The 20,166-nt window shown below is 32.7% G+C and overlaps 2 protein-coding genes across 2 annotated transcripts in view; both read right to left on the bottom strand.

Annotated features, from left to right (window-relative positions):
* Positions 1 to 4,909: 4,909 nt before the first annotated feature.
* Positions 4,910 to 20,166, bottom strand: part of LOC127808159 (uncharacterized) — a 25,660-nt gene continuing 10,403 nt past the window's right edge. The window contains exons 2-7 of the mRNA XM_052346568.1: positions 10,578 to 10,779; positions 10,355 to 10,428; positions 7,029 to 7,158; positions 6,592 to 6,903; positions 5,229 to 5,509; positions 4,910 to 5,125 (exon numbers count right to left, since the gene is read on the bottom strand). Coding sequence (XP_052202528.1) covers positions 5,237 to 5,509; positions 6,592 to 6,903; positions 7,029 to 7,158; positions 10,355 to 10,428; positions 10,578 to 10,697 — 909 coding nt within the window. The 5' untranslated portion in view covers positions 10,698 to 10,779 and the 3' untranslated portion in view covers positions 4,910 to 5,125; positions 5,229 to 5,236. The remainder of the gene's footprint in view (positions 5,126 to 5,228; positions 5,510 to 6,591; positions 6,904 to 7,028; positions 7,159 to 10,354; positions 10,429 to 10,577; positions 10,780 to 20,166) is intronic.
* LOC127808158 (uncharacterized) overlaps positions 4,910 to 20,166 on the bottom strand; it is a 25,585-nt gene continuing 10,328 nt past the window's right edge. The window contains exon 6 of the mRNA XM_052346567.1: positions 4,910 to 5,125. The gene's annotated coding sequence lies outside the window, so the exon portion shown is untranslated. The remainder of the gene's footprint in view (positions 5,126 to 20,166) is intronic.

Consider the following 20,166-nt stretch of genomic DNA (forward strand, 5'->3'; position numbering starts at 1 on the left):
GAGTGGACAAATTCAAGAGTTCAACGACATAGAGATATAAAAATAAAATAAATAGACAATAGAAGTGTTTAACTTTTGATTCCAAATGGAAGCAGGAAAAAGAAAAAGCAGATTACAAACACGTGGAAACACTATAATTCAAAAACCTCTTCCAAAAAGCGATTGTGTTTGTTGTGGGCGTCGACCCTCTGCTGACCCACTCCCCCGGGGGCCGACCGTGTGGGCAACAAGTCGTTTGCCGGTGTGTTTCACATCCCAAACCCAATTGCCGACAAGAAACATTTCTGATGGTATTATCTATTCACATAATATTTCATATCCAACCGATGTGGGAAGTGATTCACTCTCACGTTGACTCGTCTAACTCCTGTTTTCTTAGAAAATAAAATGGGTATATTTAACTAGTTTACGCCAAGCTTGGGCATCTCAAGCGCCATCTCAATGCCGGAAGATAAATCCCAATCAGACGTGACGGAAAACAAACTCAGTTGGAAAAGATAAGTTACAGACGTGATGACGAGCAGATCCAACGAAAACAAGATGCAGATAACAAAAGTGGGCGGCAACAAAGAGCAGATCCAGGCAATTATCTCTAGATTTGGCGGCGGCAGCAACCAGCGGAAGCTGCTGCGACGACGAGCAGAACGAAACAACAGCGTCTTCTTCATGCAAAACGTGTGGTTTGTGATTTTGCGTTTATTTTTTTAATGGTTTTGTATTGGATAGTGATATTGTGTATTTGCGTATTTGATTATTTTGTGTACTTTATTATTGATTTTGTGTATGTGTATTTGATTATTAATTTTATATATGTGTATATTTGATTATTTTATATTTTATTAAATTATAAAATAAATAATAAATTTTTATAGTAGTTAGAATTATAAGTAAGGTAAAATAAGTGAAATTGAAATTTATTAATAAATAAATAAAATATGGAGGTAAATAGAGCAGAGAATATGGAGTCGTAGTTGAAATAATCATAATTTTTAAAGTAAAATCAGAATAGAAAATAAATTATTTATAATAAAATAAAAAGTAAAATAAGAAATTGTGTTAGAGATAGCTTAATGATAGTAGATGAATGGCACACGAGTCCTACTTGAGTGCTACTTTGTTAAAGTCAACTATAAAAGTAAATTACACCCATCACCTCTTATGTTTATTAAAAAGATTAAAAAAAAACTCTTGTAACTTTGAAAATAATAATAATTTTGGGTAACTTTATTCACTAAGAGCATCTCTAGGGAGTGCTATTTTGGGATGTTAAAATATCTATTTATAATTTTAAATAGTATTATAGCATATTTAAAAGATAAATTTACTCCAATGGCATATGCTAAAAATAGAAGTGTCATTTTAATATTTTAATATTTTTTTATTAAATTTTAAATTCAAATTATCAATTAAAATAAATTCTATCAATTAATTAAAATAAAAACAATTATATATATATATAATTGACTATATATAACTTTTTGCTTTTCTACAAAAACTTCATTTCTCCCTTTTGTGCCTCTCCTTTTTCTCTCTTATCTTTCACAGCTCGCCCCCTCACCCTCGCCTTGTTGTTCTTATCGCTTAGCACTGCTCGCCCTCGCTTTCTGTCTTTCGTTCTCTCTTGCTCTGTCTCCCCTCCACTATTTCATGTATATATATATATATAATACAAAATATAGTCGTTGGATTTTTGATTAGCAAATGCAATCTCTATTTTTCTCTCTCTAGGAGTTGTAAAAATGGTATAAGGGGAGGGAATTTATCATTTTGCAACTTCATATGTCACTCCCGTTGGAATGGACATTTTGTATTTCGGGATGCCATTTTGACAATTACGCAGATGACACCTCGAATGGCAACTCTCGTTGAAATTGTTCTAAGTATCACTTTGTCCTTATCTATGTAATTATTAAATAAATAGAAAATAAAAAGTCGGCCACCACCATCGACAACTTCAAAGATTGAACCATTAATGTTGAACCTCAACCATGGACCAACCCATGGGGTTGGTCTCGAACTTGCAAACTAGCAACCTGGATTCCGAATTTGAGTCAAATATATATATATATATATATATATAGTGGGAGGTGAGAAGAATCGCCAGCGCTAAGGCCAAAACCAAAGAGAGAAAATGGTTATTTTAAGGTCAGATGTGTTTACACTCATCTACTGTTACTATAAGCACCTTAATTGGAGTTACGTGATTGGATGAGAGAGTATATCATTTCCCACATCATCAAGTGGAGATGAAATATAATGTTGGTAGAAAATATTAATTGTTGGTGATACATATATTCCTAGCATTAGCAACAATTGTGTTTGGGATGTTAGGTAACCCCACGCCTAACCACACTTATTTTTGGTATGCGGTTTATATATTATATGGAGTTTGCGTGTGTACATAATTTACTTTTCCCTTTTGTTTGTTAACATCATTTAGAAGAAGGGGAAATTTAAACTATGTGTTTCTTTTTGTGCGTCTTTATGTTGCAAAATCATTGAATATGATTTTCTTACAATGGGGAGAAAAAATGTATTTATTTTCTAAAATTTAGGTCAAATACATATTTTTATCATTGTACTTAAATTATGCATTTTAGAATCAATCACACAATTCAGTTAGAATGTGTAACACGCTCACTCGTCGAAATGTTTAAATTACCCCTCACACGTGTGCAAGAGATCGGTTGATAGAGAAGATCGAAGATGCCTCTGATCGTTCATCTCTGCCATGGTCCTTCTTCTTCACCATGACCAGCTGTCTCTGCCGTCATCCTTTTTCTTCGCCATGACCGGCCGTCTCCACCATCGTTGCTCTTCTTCTCTGATGGCGACTACAAGAAGCCTCTAGCTTGCAACTTGCAGTGAGCATGAAGGTACGGCTTGCAACGAGCATGCTGAGTGGCCAATGGAGGCAAAGCTTCCTATTAAGTGTAGTCGGTGGACAACTACTGGCAACCAAGGCTGCTAGCAGCAATGAAGTTGCAAAAAATGAGAGGATGTAAAAAGCACCACCGACTGAGAAGCCAAAGCAAGAGGTCAACTGACAAAAAAAAGACTGACAGTCGGATTTGCGGTGCCTCCAACCGTCTTTCTGCTTCAATTGCAGGAGTTTGTCAATCAGAGAAGACGAACCGATCAAATGAACGATCGCTACGGGAGAAAAAGAAAGACCATGGCAAAGACGATGACTGCAACTACGAGGGCGATTGTGGGGGACTGACGTCGATAGCAACTATGAGGGGTTGAAGTCGATCGACAAGGTTCAACAGAGGGTGAAGGGATAATTTAAATATTTTAATGCATTGTACTACACATGTTAACTCAATTTTAAAATATATTTATCTTCTTTCAAACTAACAATAACCATTCTTAACCTTACCTTCACCTTTATTTACCCAAGCATCAGTAGACGAGGAAATGATTGTTAAATTCTTAAAAATAGCTTCTCCCCGTCCACGCCTCCTTTGTATTAAAAAAAAAAAAAAAAAAAAAAACTACTAGAGGTGGCTGACCACGTGTCAATTCAAGGGTTAGCCGTTATTTATCTTTTCAAATAGAGGCAATGTTACCCAAAAAGAAAAGAAAAGATAAGGGCCTATTCTCTTTGCCGTTTTTAACCCGTTTTAAATTTTCAGTTTTTTAAAACATTGAAAACATGTTCTCTTTTCTGTTTTTAAAAACACAATTTCGAAAATAAAGAAAAAATTTGTAAAGAAAACCTAAAACAACATTTTGTTGTTTTGGGCATTTTCTGTGAAAACACAAACAAAAAATCAAAACACGGAAAACGCACAATCGCACACAGCGCCTCACCCCCAACCTCCAATCTCGCATCTCGTCTCTCTCTCTCTCTCAAGCCTCGACCAAACACTGCACGCTGCCATCTCCATCGACCTCACCCACCATCGTCGAAAGCCGCCATCTCCGTCGCTGGTAGACCCCATCTCTTCTCTCTCTTTCCTCTCTTCTTCGAGTTCTCTCCAAAACACTCAAAATCGCAAAAGCGAAAACACAACACCGCCTCTGCCATCGTCATCAACCGCATCCGCCACTACCACTGCTACCACCGCCGTCGACTATGCCCGCCACCAACCGTACGAGCTCAGTCGATCGCCCACCGTCGCTCCCATTGCATCGCGTCTAACATCACTGTCTCCTCTCTGTTCGACTGTCGAACGACCAACCATCGCGCTCGCCACCGCCCACCGCCATCGCTCGACAACCTTAGCCGTCGCTTACTGCCGTCGACCGACCACCCCAACCACTGCTGTCATTCGAATCGCAGCTCCCTTCACCGATCTTCATCTTCCTTCTGCTCCTCATATTCTCTGTATTCATTTTTCATTTTAATACTAAATTTATTTTGATGCCTAATTTTCATTTTACTTCTTCTTTGAATAGTAAATTTGATTTTTTATTTCTTTTTTTTTTTGAATTTATAATTTATTATAACTGATATAAATTACTTTAAATGAAATTTTTTAAATAAAATATCATAAAATAGTATTTTACAAAATTTTAAAATAAACACGTTTTCTAATTTTCTGTTTTAAAAAATAATTTTTCAGAATAACAAAAAAAAAATGCGTTTTCAAAAATCTCAAAATAGACACTCAAAACACAAAACTCAAAATGAATTCAAAACTCAAAATTCAAAACTAAAACATAACGAGAACACCACCTAAATTATGGTCGTATGCATTTTCAATAATATATAAACCACATCCCAGACACAATTATTATTAAATATATTTTTCCTAGGATGTTATCAATAAGCTCTCTGTCCAGCATTCAAGCATATCTCCATGATATTCCATCAAATGATGGAGCTTAACAATGCAAGTTGAAACAAGCCAAGGATCTAATCAATTGGCTGATTACCCAGTGTGTGTTAGTCTCTTGAAGATTCGAATGAAATATATGATGCCACTAGATTGCAAATCACAGAACAATTTATCATTATGTCTAGTTCAAATGTGCAACAGGTAACACTTAATGAGCTTCCCAAGCAACATAATATAAAATGAGCCCAATAGGTAAGACAAACCCCCAGAAAAGACAGATTTATGGACATACAAACCAATTAGCCGAGAGTCCATAGCTCCGGTTGACATGTTAAAACCTACAACAACAAAACCCACAAGGTCAAATGGTAGGAGAACTATTCTCCTAAATAAGATAAAACCAGATGGAGAGGTATAATATGCGAAGTCATTGAGTTAGACCTAACAGGTTACACCAATGCAATGCTGCTGCCGCCACCAGGAGGCTTACGAACTCCACCAAAGTAGTCTCGAGCCTCCACCTTCCCGTCAGCAAAAATATCACTGCCACTCATTTCCCGAAGCTTTGCTGAACTCAAAGGTTTCTCAGCAGATGTTGGAGGAGCATCCCCCTTGAAAATATCATTCCCAGTCAGCTCTGCAAATTTCTGGTTATGAATCTTCTTTGCTGTCTTGGTCACAGGTTCTTCACTAAACACGACACTGCTCTGACCTCCAGCAGGCTATGAATTAGTTAAAAAGTTAAAGTTGTGTCAGATAAAACATGGGGAGAAAAATAAATAAAAAAAAAACAAGCATATAAAAGAAGTATATGCTGCAAAAGAGATCATGATCTTTAATCCCTACTAATACAATGGTAGCAGCATGCCTAGTAAAGATTGATTGTTGTGACGTAAATATGGCCAATCAAACTACACACTCAGACATAAGCATACAAGTATATTACTTTAAAATTAAAGTGAATCAGGTCAATCCATGTTTGGCATCAGTTACTATGTATCTCCAGTCTATAAACACTAGCTTGCTGAAATGATGCAGAAGAAGATTTCAAATTATTTTAGAATTTTATTTATTTAAGAACTTCAGGGGTTAGAAACAACTCACTATCTAAACATTTTTTTAGTTTTTATAAGATTGATTAATACACAAAATATTAGTTATGAATATCCTCTTTTCTCCTCCTTTGGATTATAACATCTTCCTCTTCCCTAATTCCTTTCTTTCTTTCCTACTCCTGTCATAATTGAATTCATAATTTTAGCAGGTTCATGTGAGTTATAAACAACTCACTATCTAAAGATTTTTTTTAGTTTTTATAAGATTGATTAATACACAAAATATTAGTTATGAATCTCCTCTTTTCTCCTCCTTTGGATTATAACATCTTCCTCTTCTCTAACTCTTTTCTTTCTTTCCTACTCCTCAAATTATTCTTTTGTTTTCCTCTATTTTCATCACCTTCTTTTGGTCATTTCTCACTGGGTGTTTGTAATTTTCCCATGGTGAACCTCAGAATTACTGCCACCTATAACAAATGGACAGAAGAAAAATGTGCATTTAACCACCAATGGTGTCCCAAGTGGTGACCAACACCCCATGCTAAGCATGAGGCTGAAGGTTTAAACCTTCCCACACTCCTCATGGCCAGCCATCAGTCCACAAGGTTTACTTTCACTTGGTGGAATGATGGCCCCTACCAAACCCTGTCTCCAGACTCGAGGGAGTAATTGGCTGAAGGACTAAATATCCTGTAACCAAAAAAAATAAGAAAGTGTGCATTTGTGCACCTGCACAATTCACTTACATTAGAAACTTTGACAGATGTGTGCACATTACGCTGTGCAGGTTCTCCAATTTCAATGCTTTCTCTTAATGCCAATGCTTGAGCAGCCAATGGTCGAGGTTGAATTTCAGGAGGGGGAGCAAAGATATTGTGGCCACTAAGCTCCTTACATTTTGCATCCGAGAGTTGCTTCTTCAACCTTGCCTCAGACTCGCTTAAAAGATTCCCACTCAATTCACGCTGTTTTGCCACCTCAGGCAGTGTGATAGGTTTCTTGGGAGAAACAGTTTCTTCTTCACCAAAAGAGATATGGCTGATTCCAGCAACAGCTTGCTGATCACAGGCAACCATTAGAAATATAAATAGTGAATTATGATGTACTACATGGTTCATATACTAAATTGACGACTGAGATTCCATAATGTGTAAATTTCCAACAGTGAAAATTTTTTCCATACCTGGTACATACGTAATCCAGTTTTGTTACTTAGAGTAGCACTATCAGATTCTAGTGTATCATTTCCTGCTTCAGCTACAAAAATGGAGCTACCAGTGATCTCCTTTAGTTTATACTCTGAACAAGGTTTCCTGGAATGTTGTAAAGCTAACTGTTTCAGCAGCAACCCATACAAACGAAAAGGACTCAATTGATCAATTACTACTTGATGAATGAAACTAGAAATACAAAATCCCTAGGGAAAATTTCATCTGAACATACGACAAATCACATGGTCTGAATTTCTTAAGCAATTCAATTTTTACCTTACAGATTTTATCATATCTTGATACACAGAAAAGAAACAGCCAGATCTTCTAAACACAGCCAAACATAAATGTAAACTCCTTTAGTGTCAAACCATCTACCTATTGTCTTGACGCAAAATAGCGTGAAAATAAAGAAAGATTGAAGAAGAAAAGGAGAAGCAAAAGCTCTCTCTCTCTCTCTCTCTCTCTCTCTGTGTGTGAGAGAGAGAGAGAGAGAGCAATTAGGGAGTGACTTTAAGAATGCATTTGTACACCTGCATATAGGCGGAAATCTAATCCTAACTGAAACATAATTAATGAAACCATGATAGAAGATAAAAACCTAACCAAAGAATAATGTAAGAATCTAAAATCCAAACAAAATATAACTCTAAAACCAAAATAATCTATGATAAATTAAACCAAAATTAGCTAAATTAAAATCAACAATGTCCTATCATTCTCCCCTGATGGAGAAAAAACTCGCCCTCAGTCTGGTGGTCCTTACTGCTCAATGATCCAATTATAAAGAAATTGGTTGGATGGCTTTTTGTTGCCACCCTACTGACTGCTCTAGATCCACATCACTGGAATTCGTGCTGTCATCAATGCCAATTTTATATTTGAGTGCATAACAGAAAAGTAATTGTAATAGGACTGGAGTTTGTTAAGAATAATAGAAGGGACCAACAAGAAGTTCAGTGAGAGAAGCAGAATGATATTTATATGTAATAATATCCTCAACATTTAAACATTGTGAACTAGCCCATAGTTTGTTGATTGCTTTATAAAACTCAAAATGTTCAACAAGTCCCTTATATAATGAGGCAAAGTAGGAAGGATTACTCATGAGACACCATCTACAGAATGATGAGGAACAGGCAAACAGGGAAGGTGGTTTAGGAATTCCTTCAGAAAAACATCATGAGATTCTTTAATTTCTTGGTAGGCTTCTTTCCGAGCATCCTTTGGATTTCCTTAACTGCTATAACAATTCCTCTAGTTACCTCATGGTTAGATTCTTAGTGGTTAATAATCTGAAATTCGTTTTCTTCTACTACCTTCTTATTTATTTTCTATTGTTCCTCGTAATGAAAGTTAATGGTGAACAACTAGTAATCAAGTTTCCAAAACCCCTATTGTTAGAAACACCGTAATTGTGACTTAGCATATGAGGATGGTATACTAGGCAAAAAAGGGCCAAACTTTCACTTGTAGTCCATCTGAGAGGTATGGTTAGAACAGTTATCCCTACGCTTATTATGACCTGTATAAGGTAACATATCCTATCTCCTATTATGATGATTCCAAATGTAGTATACATTACTCTTATTTGCTTTATGATGATGATGGTTCACTTTGAGTACCTCAACTCTTGTGATGTAGAACACCAATAAAATTGAGAAGAATGAAGAAGAAAGAGAATAAATTTGCAGAAGAAGAATGTGCCACCTGAACTATTACATCTCCACCTCATACTTTTGTGTATAAATGGCCATACAAAAGCAGTAGATGGACATATCAGAAGGTTTGATTGTGCCACCTGAACTATTAGGGAGACCAGATACCACCACAAAATTAAATGAAAAATATGAAAACTTTAGAAGTTACTCACTTTCAGTTTGGATGGATTAAGAAGATTAGGTTATGTAAAATAGTTTTCAGATAATTAGAAAGCTTAATGTCCAGACATGGCTAAATAATGATCATTCTTCTTCAAAACCTCAAGAGCAACCCAAAAATTTGACAGTTTGTCCTGTTTTTTGTCTTACCCATGGGAAATTTTTTTTTTAAAAGAACTTTAAGTGTGTTAGGAAAAAGAGAACAAAAAATAACTTAGATATCCATCAAAAAATCTACCCTGAAAATCAGAATATGAAATAAATCGTTTGATTTCACTCAATATACTGTAAAGTGAATAGTTTTGCCCATCAGAAAGTGCAACGCCCCCTTGTCCAATGGTGGATGGTGTTGGGATGGGCCCCACCGGGGGGGGGGGGGGGGGGGGGTTCGTCGTGCCCCCTATCTGTCAAAATTTTTTCTTACCATGGATTTTCACGTGGCATTTAGAATTTATTTATAGTTTTTGTAAGAATGACCCCCAATATCTAACACTAAAGAAAGAGTAAGTGTAATAGTTTCGTACAAATAACAAGCACAAACATTTTCTGTTTTTTGTTTTTACCTTAAGCACTGTATTTTGGTTGAGACTATGCTAAAAACGTATGAATGAATATAGTTGTATTTATAAATGAGCTCTTTGGCCCCCATGATGACATGTCATGCTCCGCCCCTGCCTTTCTCATAATAACTAAAACCATTACTCTTGACTTGAGTCACTAACTCTAATTATGAGTTCACGTTTATGAATCATAAGGGGGACATAGACCAAACCCTGCCAATGGGAAGGTTCATCCGTCACCCTGGATATCCAAGACAAATTAAGTTAGACAAGTAAATTGGATTACAAAAATACGTTCTCCAATCCCCTCAATGGGTCGATCTAGAAAAAAACTAGGACTTAAGGAACATAAAATACTACCAATTTTGATGTAGAACCAACCAACCAAGACATCTATACTAAAGAAAGTATTTCACTTCCCATCAAGTGAACTCGTAGGAAAGAAACCACATTATACCACATACGGAGGGGCAAACAGAAGATCTGGGCATCCAAACCCAACCCCATAGATCAGAAATTTTAGGCCGGCACCAGATACAGAGAGCGAGATCACTGAAAAAGTGCAAAATCTCCGAACTGAAGAAAATGTACTATAAAGATAAATAGGAAAACCAAAAGTGAACATTGTGAAAACCTTGAGGGCGTGCAGACAAAACACATAAGAGCCCAAAACCAGCAAACAAAACAAATAGACAAATTTTCCAAAGAAACTTTACCGAAGAAGGCATTCATTGACTCATGAATTTTAAGAAAAATTAGGAGCAGGCATAAATATATATATATACACACACACACACACACATCTTCCAAACGAATTGTTTTAGTTTTTCATCTCATCAGCTTGGAACGATCTCTCACCTTTTGTTTAAACTCTCAAATTCCTCATCGGTAACCTGGCCTCCGAAGACCACTCTGCTGACCCCATCCGATGGCTGAGACATTTATCCGCAAAAACCGCAAAGGGAAACAAGAAGAAGAATGAAATCGAAGTAAAATCCCACCGAAACCTCAAGTCAATATACTGTAAACATTTTCCGAGGAGAAAAAAAAGGCGAAATCAAAGCTCCATGAGATGGAAAACCTGGTGTGAACGGGGTGCGGAGGAGCGGGCGGCGGAGGCGGTGGCCGGAGGCGTTTCGGACCATGTGAGAAGATCTGCGGTGGATGTGTGAGGCTTCCTCACCGGAGTGGTTCTCTCCATCGCTCTGCTCTCCTCTCCAAACCCCCGAATGGCTCGAACCGGCAGCGAAAAGAGAAATGTACTTGCAGAAAATCCAGATGATTCTCTCTCTCTCTCTCTCTCTCTCTAGAGATCACTGTGTGTGTGTTCAATTCAATTTCTTACTGTGTTCAATCCTTTCACAGGCACCACCCAAAAAGTGAGATCTCGCCCATACCGAAATGACGACTCTGCCCTCCTCCGCTCTCTCTCTCTCTCTCCCCCTCTACTAATCCACCTATTGTATTACTCTATACATACACGTGTATATATATTCCTATTATACTTTATTTTAAAATTTTAAAATATTTTAAATTAATAAAATAAAGTAACTTAATAAGTTAACAGACTCTAGAAGGTGACTAATAATGTAATAACTTGTGTTATTGATATAAATTATTAAATTTTAAATATTAAAATTTATTATTAAATATTAAAATTCACTAAAGCCGTCGAAGCCTTGAATGTCTGTTCGGCTGTCTTCAAGACGAACGGCTCTTTCCTACGCCGGAATATAAGTGAACATTATTTAAAAATTAATTTACTGATTTTATGTTATTTTTAGAGGAATTAATTATATGTTTATTTTGACTTCTTAATTATTTATTAGAGTGCGCTTTAAATTTTATGACAAATTACACACAAATCCTATCAAAAATTCCCAATAGGTTACATCACTTATTATAATTAAAAATTAAGTTATATTAACGAGTGTCCCGTTTAGTGTATTTTATTTTTAAATAAAATATAATAATTATATATTATTTTAAATATTCAAATAATTATATATTATTAATTAAAAATATTTAAACATTATAAATAAACGAAAATGAATTTGAATTTGAATTGGGAGTTTGACTTGTAGCTTTTCCGAGGTAACCCACGTGCCACCCCTTTGACAAAGAGCTTCCACCTGCATGCACTTTCTAATGTTTCCCAAACTGCCCCTCTAAGTTGTTGGAATACCCACACAACCTGTGTCTGAAATTCCTTTTCCACGTCAGCAGAGCTGTAATTTGTAAATATCATGGAAAAATTTAAAGTAATAAAATACTCGCGCTCGCTTTATAATATCGTGGGTTACACGGGAGGAGATCAGGACGTAAAGATAAAGTTATCCGCTGCATGAGATGAGATGAGATGAGATACAGCCCCAGCAACTTTTCTCGATTGTTAAATTACTAAAAACCCCTTCCGGAATTACAGCACCGAATGAAAGGGACGTGTAAATTGTCCTTTCAAGGAAAGTGATGACTTCTGATAATCCGCACTTCAACGAAGATCGCGAGAAAAGGGGATGATTAGAGCTCCTAATCCATGCCAACGGCCTGTCGATTAAGAACCACTGGAACTCAAAATTGACGTTGATTTTAACAATTATTTCACATTTTTTGTTATGAAGTGGCGTGACCCAATTGCTCGGGTAGATTATGTTGAAAATATTTTTGTGTGAATTATTATTAATAATTAATAATTTTATTTTATTAAAAATAAATTAATAATATGATCAATTATTTTATAAGAAACGTACGCGACGTCTATTATTGATAGTTGTCTAACTAATTATTATTAGAATGTGTGAATCGATTTACTAATTATTATTAGAATTTGTGAATCAATTTTTTAAAACTTACTTATGGCTTAAGAGAGAGTTAAGTCATTATTTAATTAGGCAGCGTTTGTTAAAATAAGCAAGATAAAGGAATATCAAGATAAATCCAAAATCGTTTTCAGATCAAAATATGAAATGGTCAAGATAAAGTTGAGAAGTATTACAAGATTTTTATCAAGTTATTTGTTAAATTTTTTAAAATGCACTAAAGAACACAAATGTCATTTTTTTCTTATCTATAAAGATCAAAATATATTTATCCTAAGGGGGGGAGAGATAAGCATATCTTGAAATATCAAGATAAGAAATCATTAATGATTTTTCCAAGAATGATTAAATAAGCTTAACAAACATGTTGAAAATTATAGAAGTCCGGAATGCATCTCATATCTTGATTTTTCTAGCTCATATATTGATTAACAAACACCCCCTTAACATATAATGGGAGAGTTGTTAAATAAATATTTTATTTTCTATTATCTCCTCTCTCTCTATTATTTTAAATAATAATTTTGAATTATGATTTTTTTTACACCTTATGTGTTGCATATTTGTCCCATTGAATGATTGTCTGTCTAACTAGTAGTGAGAAGAAAATTTTACGGTCCAATATTAGTATTGATCTGAGATTCTTATTCATGATCGTCGTTCAATGTCAAATCAAATTATATAAAATTTTATTTAATGATAAATACAAATATATCGTCTTTCGCCTATTCTTGAGATTTTATTAAATTTATAAGATTCAATTATTTAAATATTTAACAAATTAATTAAAATAAAATGACCATCTTAACAAAGTTATCTAAATGTCATGAAAAGGGATTTTTTGCCCCATAATAAACCCTACACCTAAAGGAATGCCCAGTTTGGTTTCATCATTGGCCGGGGAGAGGATGCACTGAAGGGTGCAAGAAAAGGATAGATGGGCATAGAAGAAATGGACCCAACACAACGTGTGGGTTGTGTAATTATGTGCGTGTGCGCCCCACGTTATCATGCAAGCAACACTGAACAATGTTAGATATGCCCTTGACCATAGTGGGTAATTTTTTTTAATGTGAAAAACTCAAAGAGTCATCATCACATATGATTTTTGAGTCATACTATTCTATTTTCTTTAAAATTTACAGTTCGTCTTGATCACGACTTAAATATATGAACAAGTTCATCGTAAATAGTTTAGTCTTTAAAATAAAAACAAATGATTATATAATCTTATATGGAGACATAATTGAACTCATGATCTCAATATCACAAATTTCTAAACATTTTTAATTAACTATCTATACTACCGCTCTGACTTGTGAATTTATGAGCATTTGATGTGGTAGCTAATGGTTGGTGTAAATTGAATTTATTATTTTGAAGATTTTGTGAGTTTAAGAGTTATTATTTGTTATTTAGATGGTTTCATTTATGGCGTTTTTTAGTTAAGGATAGTTTGGAGTTAGAATTAATTCAATAACAAGAGAGAATTAGATGAGTCTAGAAATTGAGTATAATCATAGTAGGTATAGATTTAAGATTTTTATGGTCATATTAAAAGGTATTTTTTAAATAATTATAAATACCAACAAAAATATATATTGCAAATTCATTGGAAAATCCAAACTATAAAAGAAAAATTAGAAATTCTCCTCCTTAAAGCTATAAAAAGGAGAAGTTTGAACATTTTTATATTTTTACAAGGTTGAATAAAAAACTTAGGACAATTTTACCTTTCATAACTCATTTATTTTGATTTGGATCGATTTTAGTGTCTCCACAAATTCACAAGTACTCCTAATTTAATACCATAAAATTTAAGGTAAATTAATTATATATTCATAAATTTTGAATTTTTAACTCGAGCACCTCTTAAATTTTAAAATTCTTTCAATCAATCTTTAAACTTTTAAAGATTAAATATGACAGTCCTCAGTTTCTAACGATATTAAGATTCAATTTCTAACGATATTAAAATTCTATTTATTTAAGAGAGAATATTTTACAAGAAAACATTTTTCTTACTTTCCAATGTTTAGAAGGAGAAAAACATACAAGATAATTTAAAATACTTCCAAATAAAACCAACCTTTTAAAGATGGGTAATTTGGAAAAAATGACTTCCTATTGGAATTGGAATTGTTTTTCAAAATTCTAATTCAACATTGCCATACACCTACTTTAGCTCATCGTTTGCATCACCATCTATGTCACCTTTTGCGTATGTGTTGTCGTTGTTGTTTGGCTTTTTCTCCAACACTCTCTCTTTAATCTTTCTCTCTTCATCTAGCTCTTTCTTTGATTCTGTCTCTCTTTTTGTTTAGTCACAGCAAATGTCAACATTAGAAATAATTTTCTAATAAAATTTTTAGATTATAGACAAATAATAGAAAAAATAACAATATATCCAGCCTTTATCCCACTACATGGGGTTAACTATATGAATTTTAGACTTTCATATATTTATGTCTTTTGTCATATCATAGAAAAAAAAATTCAAAAAAAATCTATTATGAAAATTATTTTCTTTGAAAACTGTTTTCCCTAAAAAAAACACTTTTATGCAAACAAACTGAGCCTAAATAAATTGATTGTATACCCTTTAAATTTTGAGATTTTGTCCCGGACACCCTTTCAAGTTTAGAGGGTGTTTAGGCCAAAAAAACTTAAAATTTAAGGGGTATATGATCAATTTACTTAATATTATTAGTAATTAAGAGTTTAGGGTTTAGAATATATCGTGACTAATTTCAGAAAATTTAAAAATTAATCCGCCAAAATATAAAATTCAATGGGTGTCCACATCAAAAGCTTTTAAGTTCAAATGATGCATGATTAATTTATCTTAAAGTTGATAAGTTTAAGCTGATGATTATATTAAAAGTAATATTTTTAACAAGATATTAAGCGTTTTCCTTTAATTGTTTGATACACAAGAAATAACAGAGAAGTGTCGTATTAAACAACGTTAGAAAATTCAAATCCCTGATCTCATGCTGACAATAAGAAATGGAAATTATCATATAAACTACTCTGAAAGGCATTAAACATGTTCTTTATTTTGACCTATGGGACACTAATTAGGTGCTTCTACTTACAATTAACGTTGCTTTCGATGGTACCACAAATTAAGCATTAACAAACGTTAACAATTGATTTGGGATTGAAACTTCCTGTCGGTGATTGCGAAGGGTAAGTGGCAACATCAACAGTCGCACTCGATGGGAATAGTTTAAGAACTAAACATCAGTTTCATATACCGGCAACAAAGCAATGGATCTGAGAGATCTTAAGAGAAGGTGTCCTTCTACAATTAAAGCCATCTAATCAGAGGGTCCAGTTGAATTGGGAAGAAACGAACCACTTCTGGGAGGGAAACTCTGCTTTCCGCAGATTCATCCAAGTGAAAAAACACTTATAAAACAATGATTGAACTCGATCATCAAAATTTAGCCAGACAAAAAATATCAGTAAGAAGATGAGATTGAGATTGGATCTCTGATTTAGTCTCTAATGTTTAAGTATTTCATATCTTGATTCGAAAAATATATTTTAATATTATTTTATTCATTTAAAATAATAATTAAAATCGATTATCGAAATTTGTCTGGACAAAAATATCAGTAAGAAGAGATGGGGTTAGATATCTGATTTAGTCTCTAATGCTCAAGTATTCTATAACTTACTCTGAAAAATATTTTAATCTTATTTTATTCATTTTAACAAACGTTATCTTAATAAATGTTAATTATATTTTTAATTTTAAATTATTTAATGTTCACATCCAGCTTTTTTTCTTTTAATTTAACAATAGACTACTATTTGTTTTTGACAATAATTGAAATCGATCATCGAAATTTGTTTTGATGGAAATGCCTGTAAGAAGGGGTGAGGTCGTGTAATTTCTCAAGAGTCTAGAAAATGGTAGTATATATCGAGAATAAATAAAAAATGAAAGAACATTAACTTAATATTTTTTGAGCTGAATGTAAACAAAAAATTCTCTGATGCTTGAATTGAAAAAACTCAAGGATGGGTGACCCCTTGAGAAGTTTGTATAGACCCATCAAAATAAGTTATTTTAATCCTTCTTATTACTCGATACGAGATATTACAAGTCGAATCTTCGATTTAGTCTTTGACGCTTAAGTAAGGAACACTAATAAATAGTATGTAATTGAGATGATGAATTAAATAAGTAATTCATATTGTTTGCTAGACATATTAATAATACAATAAAATAAATATAGATGTAATCACAATTTTTATTTTTATTGTCCTCGAACGGGATTAAAAGTTTTGTTGTTGTGCGCGAACAAAAACAATCTCAATATTTATATAAAAAATTAAATATAAATATTTTATGTATATCTATTATGAGTGTACAATTGTCATTTTCTATTTAACAAATTTTATTTTATGTATTCTCGTAGCTTTTTCCATTACTTTCCGTCCTTTCTTATACTAAAAAAAGGGAAAATTTTCACTATATTTTATTACTAATTTTGTCCTAAGTAAAGCTTAAGAAAAAGCCTAATGGACTTGGTGACCCCAAAAATTATCATCAATAAATCTGTTTTAACTTGGACAGAGGTGTAAGGTGGCAAATTGAACCAAGCTATTTGCGAGTGACTTGATGTTCTACTTGACAAAATCTTTTTCTTTTTGGAATTCGTTTGTTAAGATAAACGATTTAAATTTAAGTTGAACTTTGATGTTTGATGTTTGATGTGTAAATGAATTGAATTTAGGATCAGTAAAGGTCGGATTTTTAAAATTCGTGAACATGTTCGATTAGAGTTTTATAAAAATTAATAAACTTGATTAGAGACTAGTAAACAAGTTTTTTAAAAATAACTAGATAAATAATTTTATTTTCTTGTTTGCATGGTCAACAATATTATATTTATTATAATTTGAAATTGTTATTAATTATTTACATATCAATTTATCATGTCTTTAAAAAATAATTATGAGGAGTTCGAGCTCGAGCCAATGCTCAGCTTGTTAGAAGCTTGTCAAGGCAAAGCTCAAGCTAGCCAGGAGGCTCTCGTGTTCAAGCTTGAGGTTAAGAGCCGAGACTCAAGTCTTGTAACTAACTCATAGAGTCAAGCCTAACCTCATAAAAACTTGATTTAGTTTGATTTAATTGCAACCCTAAATAGGTGTCTGTTAGCTCAGTGACTAGGCTTTCGTGATGACTAATGCCTTTAAATTAGGCATTTGATTTTCCTTAAAAACGAGTAAGTGATGAAATGTGCATTTGATGATTGAAGAAATAGAATGTTGTAAGGTAAAAGCAAGAACAATGAGAGTCGAGCCTCCATGGCATAGATTGAGTAGTCAGATGAGTAATATGTCGATGTCAATTCGTGGGTTATAAGTTTGATTCTCATTCTATGCAAGGGCCAAAGCTTAACCTGTGATTTACCTCTTCTGGTATAATCGATGACATGAACATCGGGAGATACATAGAAACGGTCATCCAAGAATAATGATAGTCAAGTGGAATTAAAGCCTAGTTAGGCTACCGATATTGACTTCACTTGAATTGGTATTGACAGCCTCCGTATTACTTGCCCCACATTTTCGGATCTAATTAAATTTAGAGATATTATTTGATTCATCTCATTCAATATTTGACTCGAAATCATTGATGGCAAAAATTGTTAGGGAATGTGTAAGTTCCCAATATAACAACTGTTAAACTCAAGGGTAAATAAATATAATTTTGATGATAATAAGAATACTTTTATAATATAAAAATATTTTTTATTCATACAAAATGTAAATTTATTTTGAATAAAAAGTGGGTATAAAGAGTAAATTTATTTTTAATTAAAGATGGATTGTTTTTAGATATGTTTCTTATTTTGATCATTTATGTCTCATAAGTTTATGTTTAAATTTTCATATATTGATAAATGCATTTCTTATTCATGCATAAAGTAAATTTATTTTGAATTAAAGAAGAATTATTTTGAGACATATTTTCTCTTACTCAAGTAAAAAGTAAATTTATTTTGAATTAAAAGAGAATTATTTTTAGACATGTTTTCTTATTTTAATAATTTATATTTCAAAAGGTTATATTTGAATTTTCAAATTTTGAATTAAAAGAGAATTATTTTTAGACATATTTTATCTTATTCATGCAAAAAGTAAATTTATTTTAGATTAAAGGAGATTAGTTTTAAACATATTTTTTTTTATTTTAATCATTTATGTCTCAAAACTTATATTTGAATTTTCAAATCTTGATTTTTCATGCAAAAAGTAAATTTATTTTGAATTAAATGTGAGACATATTTTTTTATTATTTGAGAAAGTCTAAACATTTTTTGAATTTTAAATTTCATATTAACTATTTCTTTAATGATTAGTATGTTTGGAAGATGTATATATATAAGGTAAGTAGGGAAGCTCAAAGTAGAACAAACTTGATAGAATATTCAAACAAGAGTGAGAAGGTTCAAAGTGCTGGAAGAGTGTTGGCTGATGAAATTTTCAACCGTTAGTGACTTGTTTGTAATTGTCCTTGGTTGTAAGTTTGTTATTTTTACTCACTTATTATGTGAGGGTATTATATTTGCTAGTAGTATGTTAGTGATTCTTACTTAAAAAAGGATTGTATGTTGGTTCTATCTCCAATAAAAAGTTAGTATTGATTCTCCCTAGTGGAATCTCACGATAAGTCTTGAGAGGCTCAAGTTAAGTCTTGAGAGAGAGAATTAGGATCTTTAGAGCGAATCTCTATAAATTTTTCTTATTTCTTGTGGTTATGTGATTTTATTATTATTAATCATAATGGAGTCACTACATATTAAAATTATAAATTTAAGAATTTTTTAAAAAGTTAAAAATTATTAATTAATTTTTAAAAATCTAATTCACCTATCTTGAGTATTTTTTTGGGCAACATCAACAAATATTGACAATAATGTTTAATAAATAATTGACTTAATTTTTTCAAACTAAAATATTATTTGGCCACCCATTGTAACATTTTCTATGACATTTGTATTAATTTGTTATATATTTATATAAATGTGACATAAATATAATATATTAATACAAAAATATCACAAAAAATATTACAAGTGAACATTCAAATAACATTTTTATTTTTCAAATTCTCCCTCATCTAATTCTCTCATTTCTTTAATTTTAGAGAAAATTATAATGACAACTATGGCTAGAGAAATATCATATATTTATATTATTTGTGTCAAGATATAACAATAAATTTATTTACAGTAAGAGAGTGTCTCAAGGGTAGTTTTCGGGAGACCTACAAAGAAAGAAACTAGTTAAGGGTGCGGGTCTTTGGCATGGACCCTCTAATGTTTAAGTTAGTTTTATGCATAAAGTGTAGAATGTAAAAAGTAAATAGAATTATAAGTTGAACAGAGTTGTAAGCGTATTTTTACTAAAAAATGAGTTTTCTATTTATAGAGGGAAATGAGACCGGTAGGTAGAAGAAGAACCACAATCTCCTGCATGCATCTTGGACTGTCTTTTAGATTTGTAGATGAACATCTCAAATGTATGATTTCTTTTGTCTTTCATGATCTCACGTGAATAGTATTTAAAGATAAAGTCTCTTCGGATTTGTAATCCCCTAGAAAGGTCTCTTGCATAGTTAGGAGAAAGACTTCTTGATCTAAATAACCATAAGAATCTTTCAAATAATAGTAGACAAGGGATACATAAATTTTTTAAAAGATCTCTCAAAGGCTCTGAGAGAAGCTCTCAGATTAAGTAACTTGATCTCAATTATTTGACCCGGATCATGGGTGAGGTCACTTGGCTAACGTCTCTTGGTCTCTCGACCCTCCAATAACTTTATTT

The sequence above is a fragment of the Diospyros lotus genome, chromosome 8, assembly GCF_014633365.1.
Source record: "Diospyros lotus cultivar Yz01 chromosome 8, ASM1463336v1, whole genome shotgun sequence".
Classification (NCBI taxonomy): domain Eukaryota; kingdom Viridiplantae; phylum Streptophyta; class Magnoliopsida; order Ericales; family Ebenaceae; genus Diospyros; species Diospyros lotus.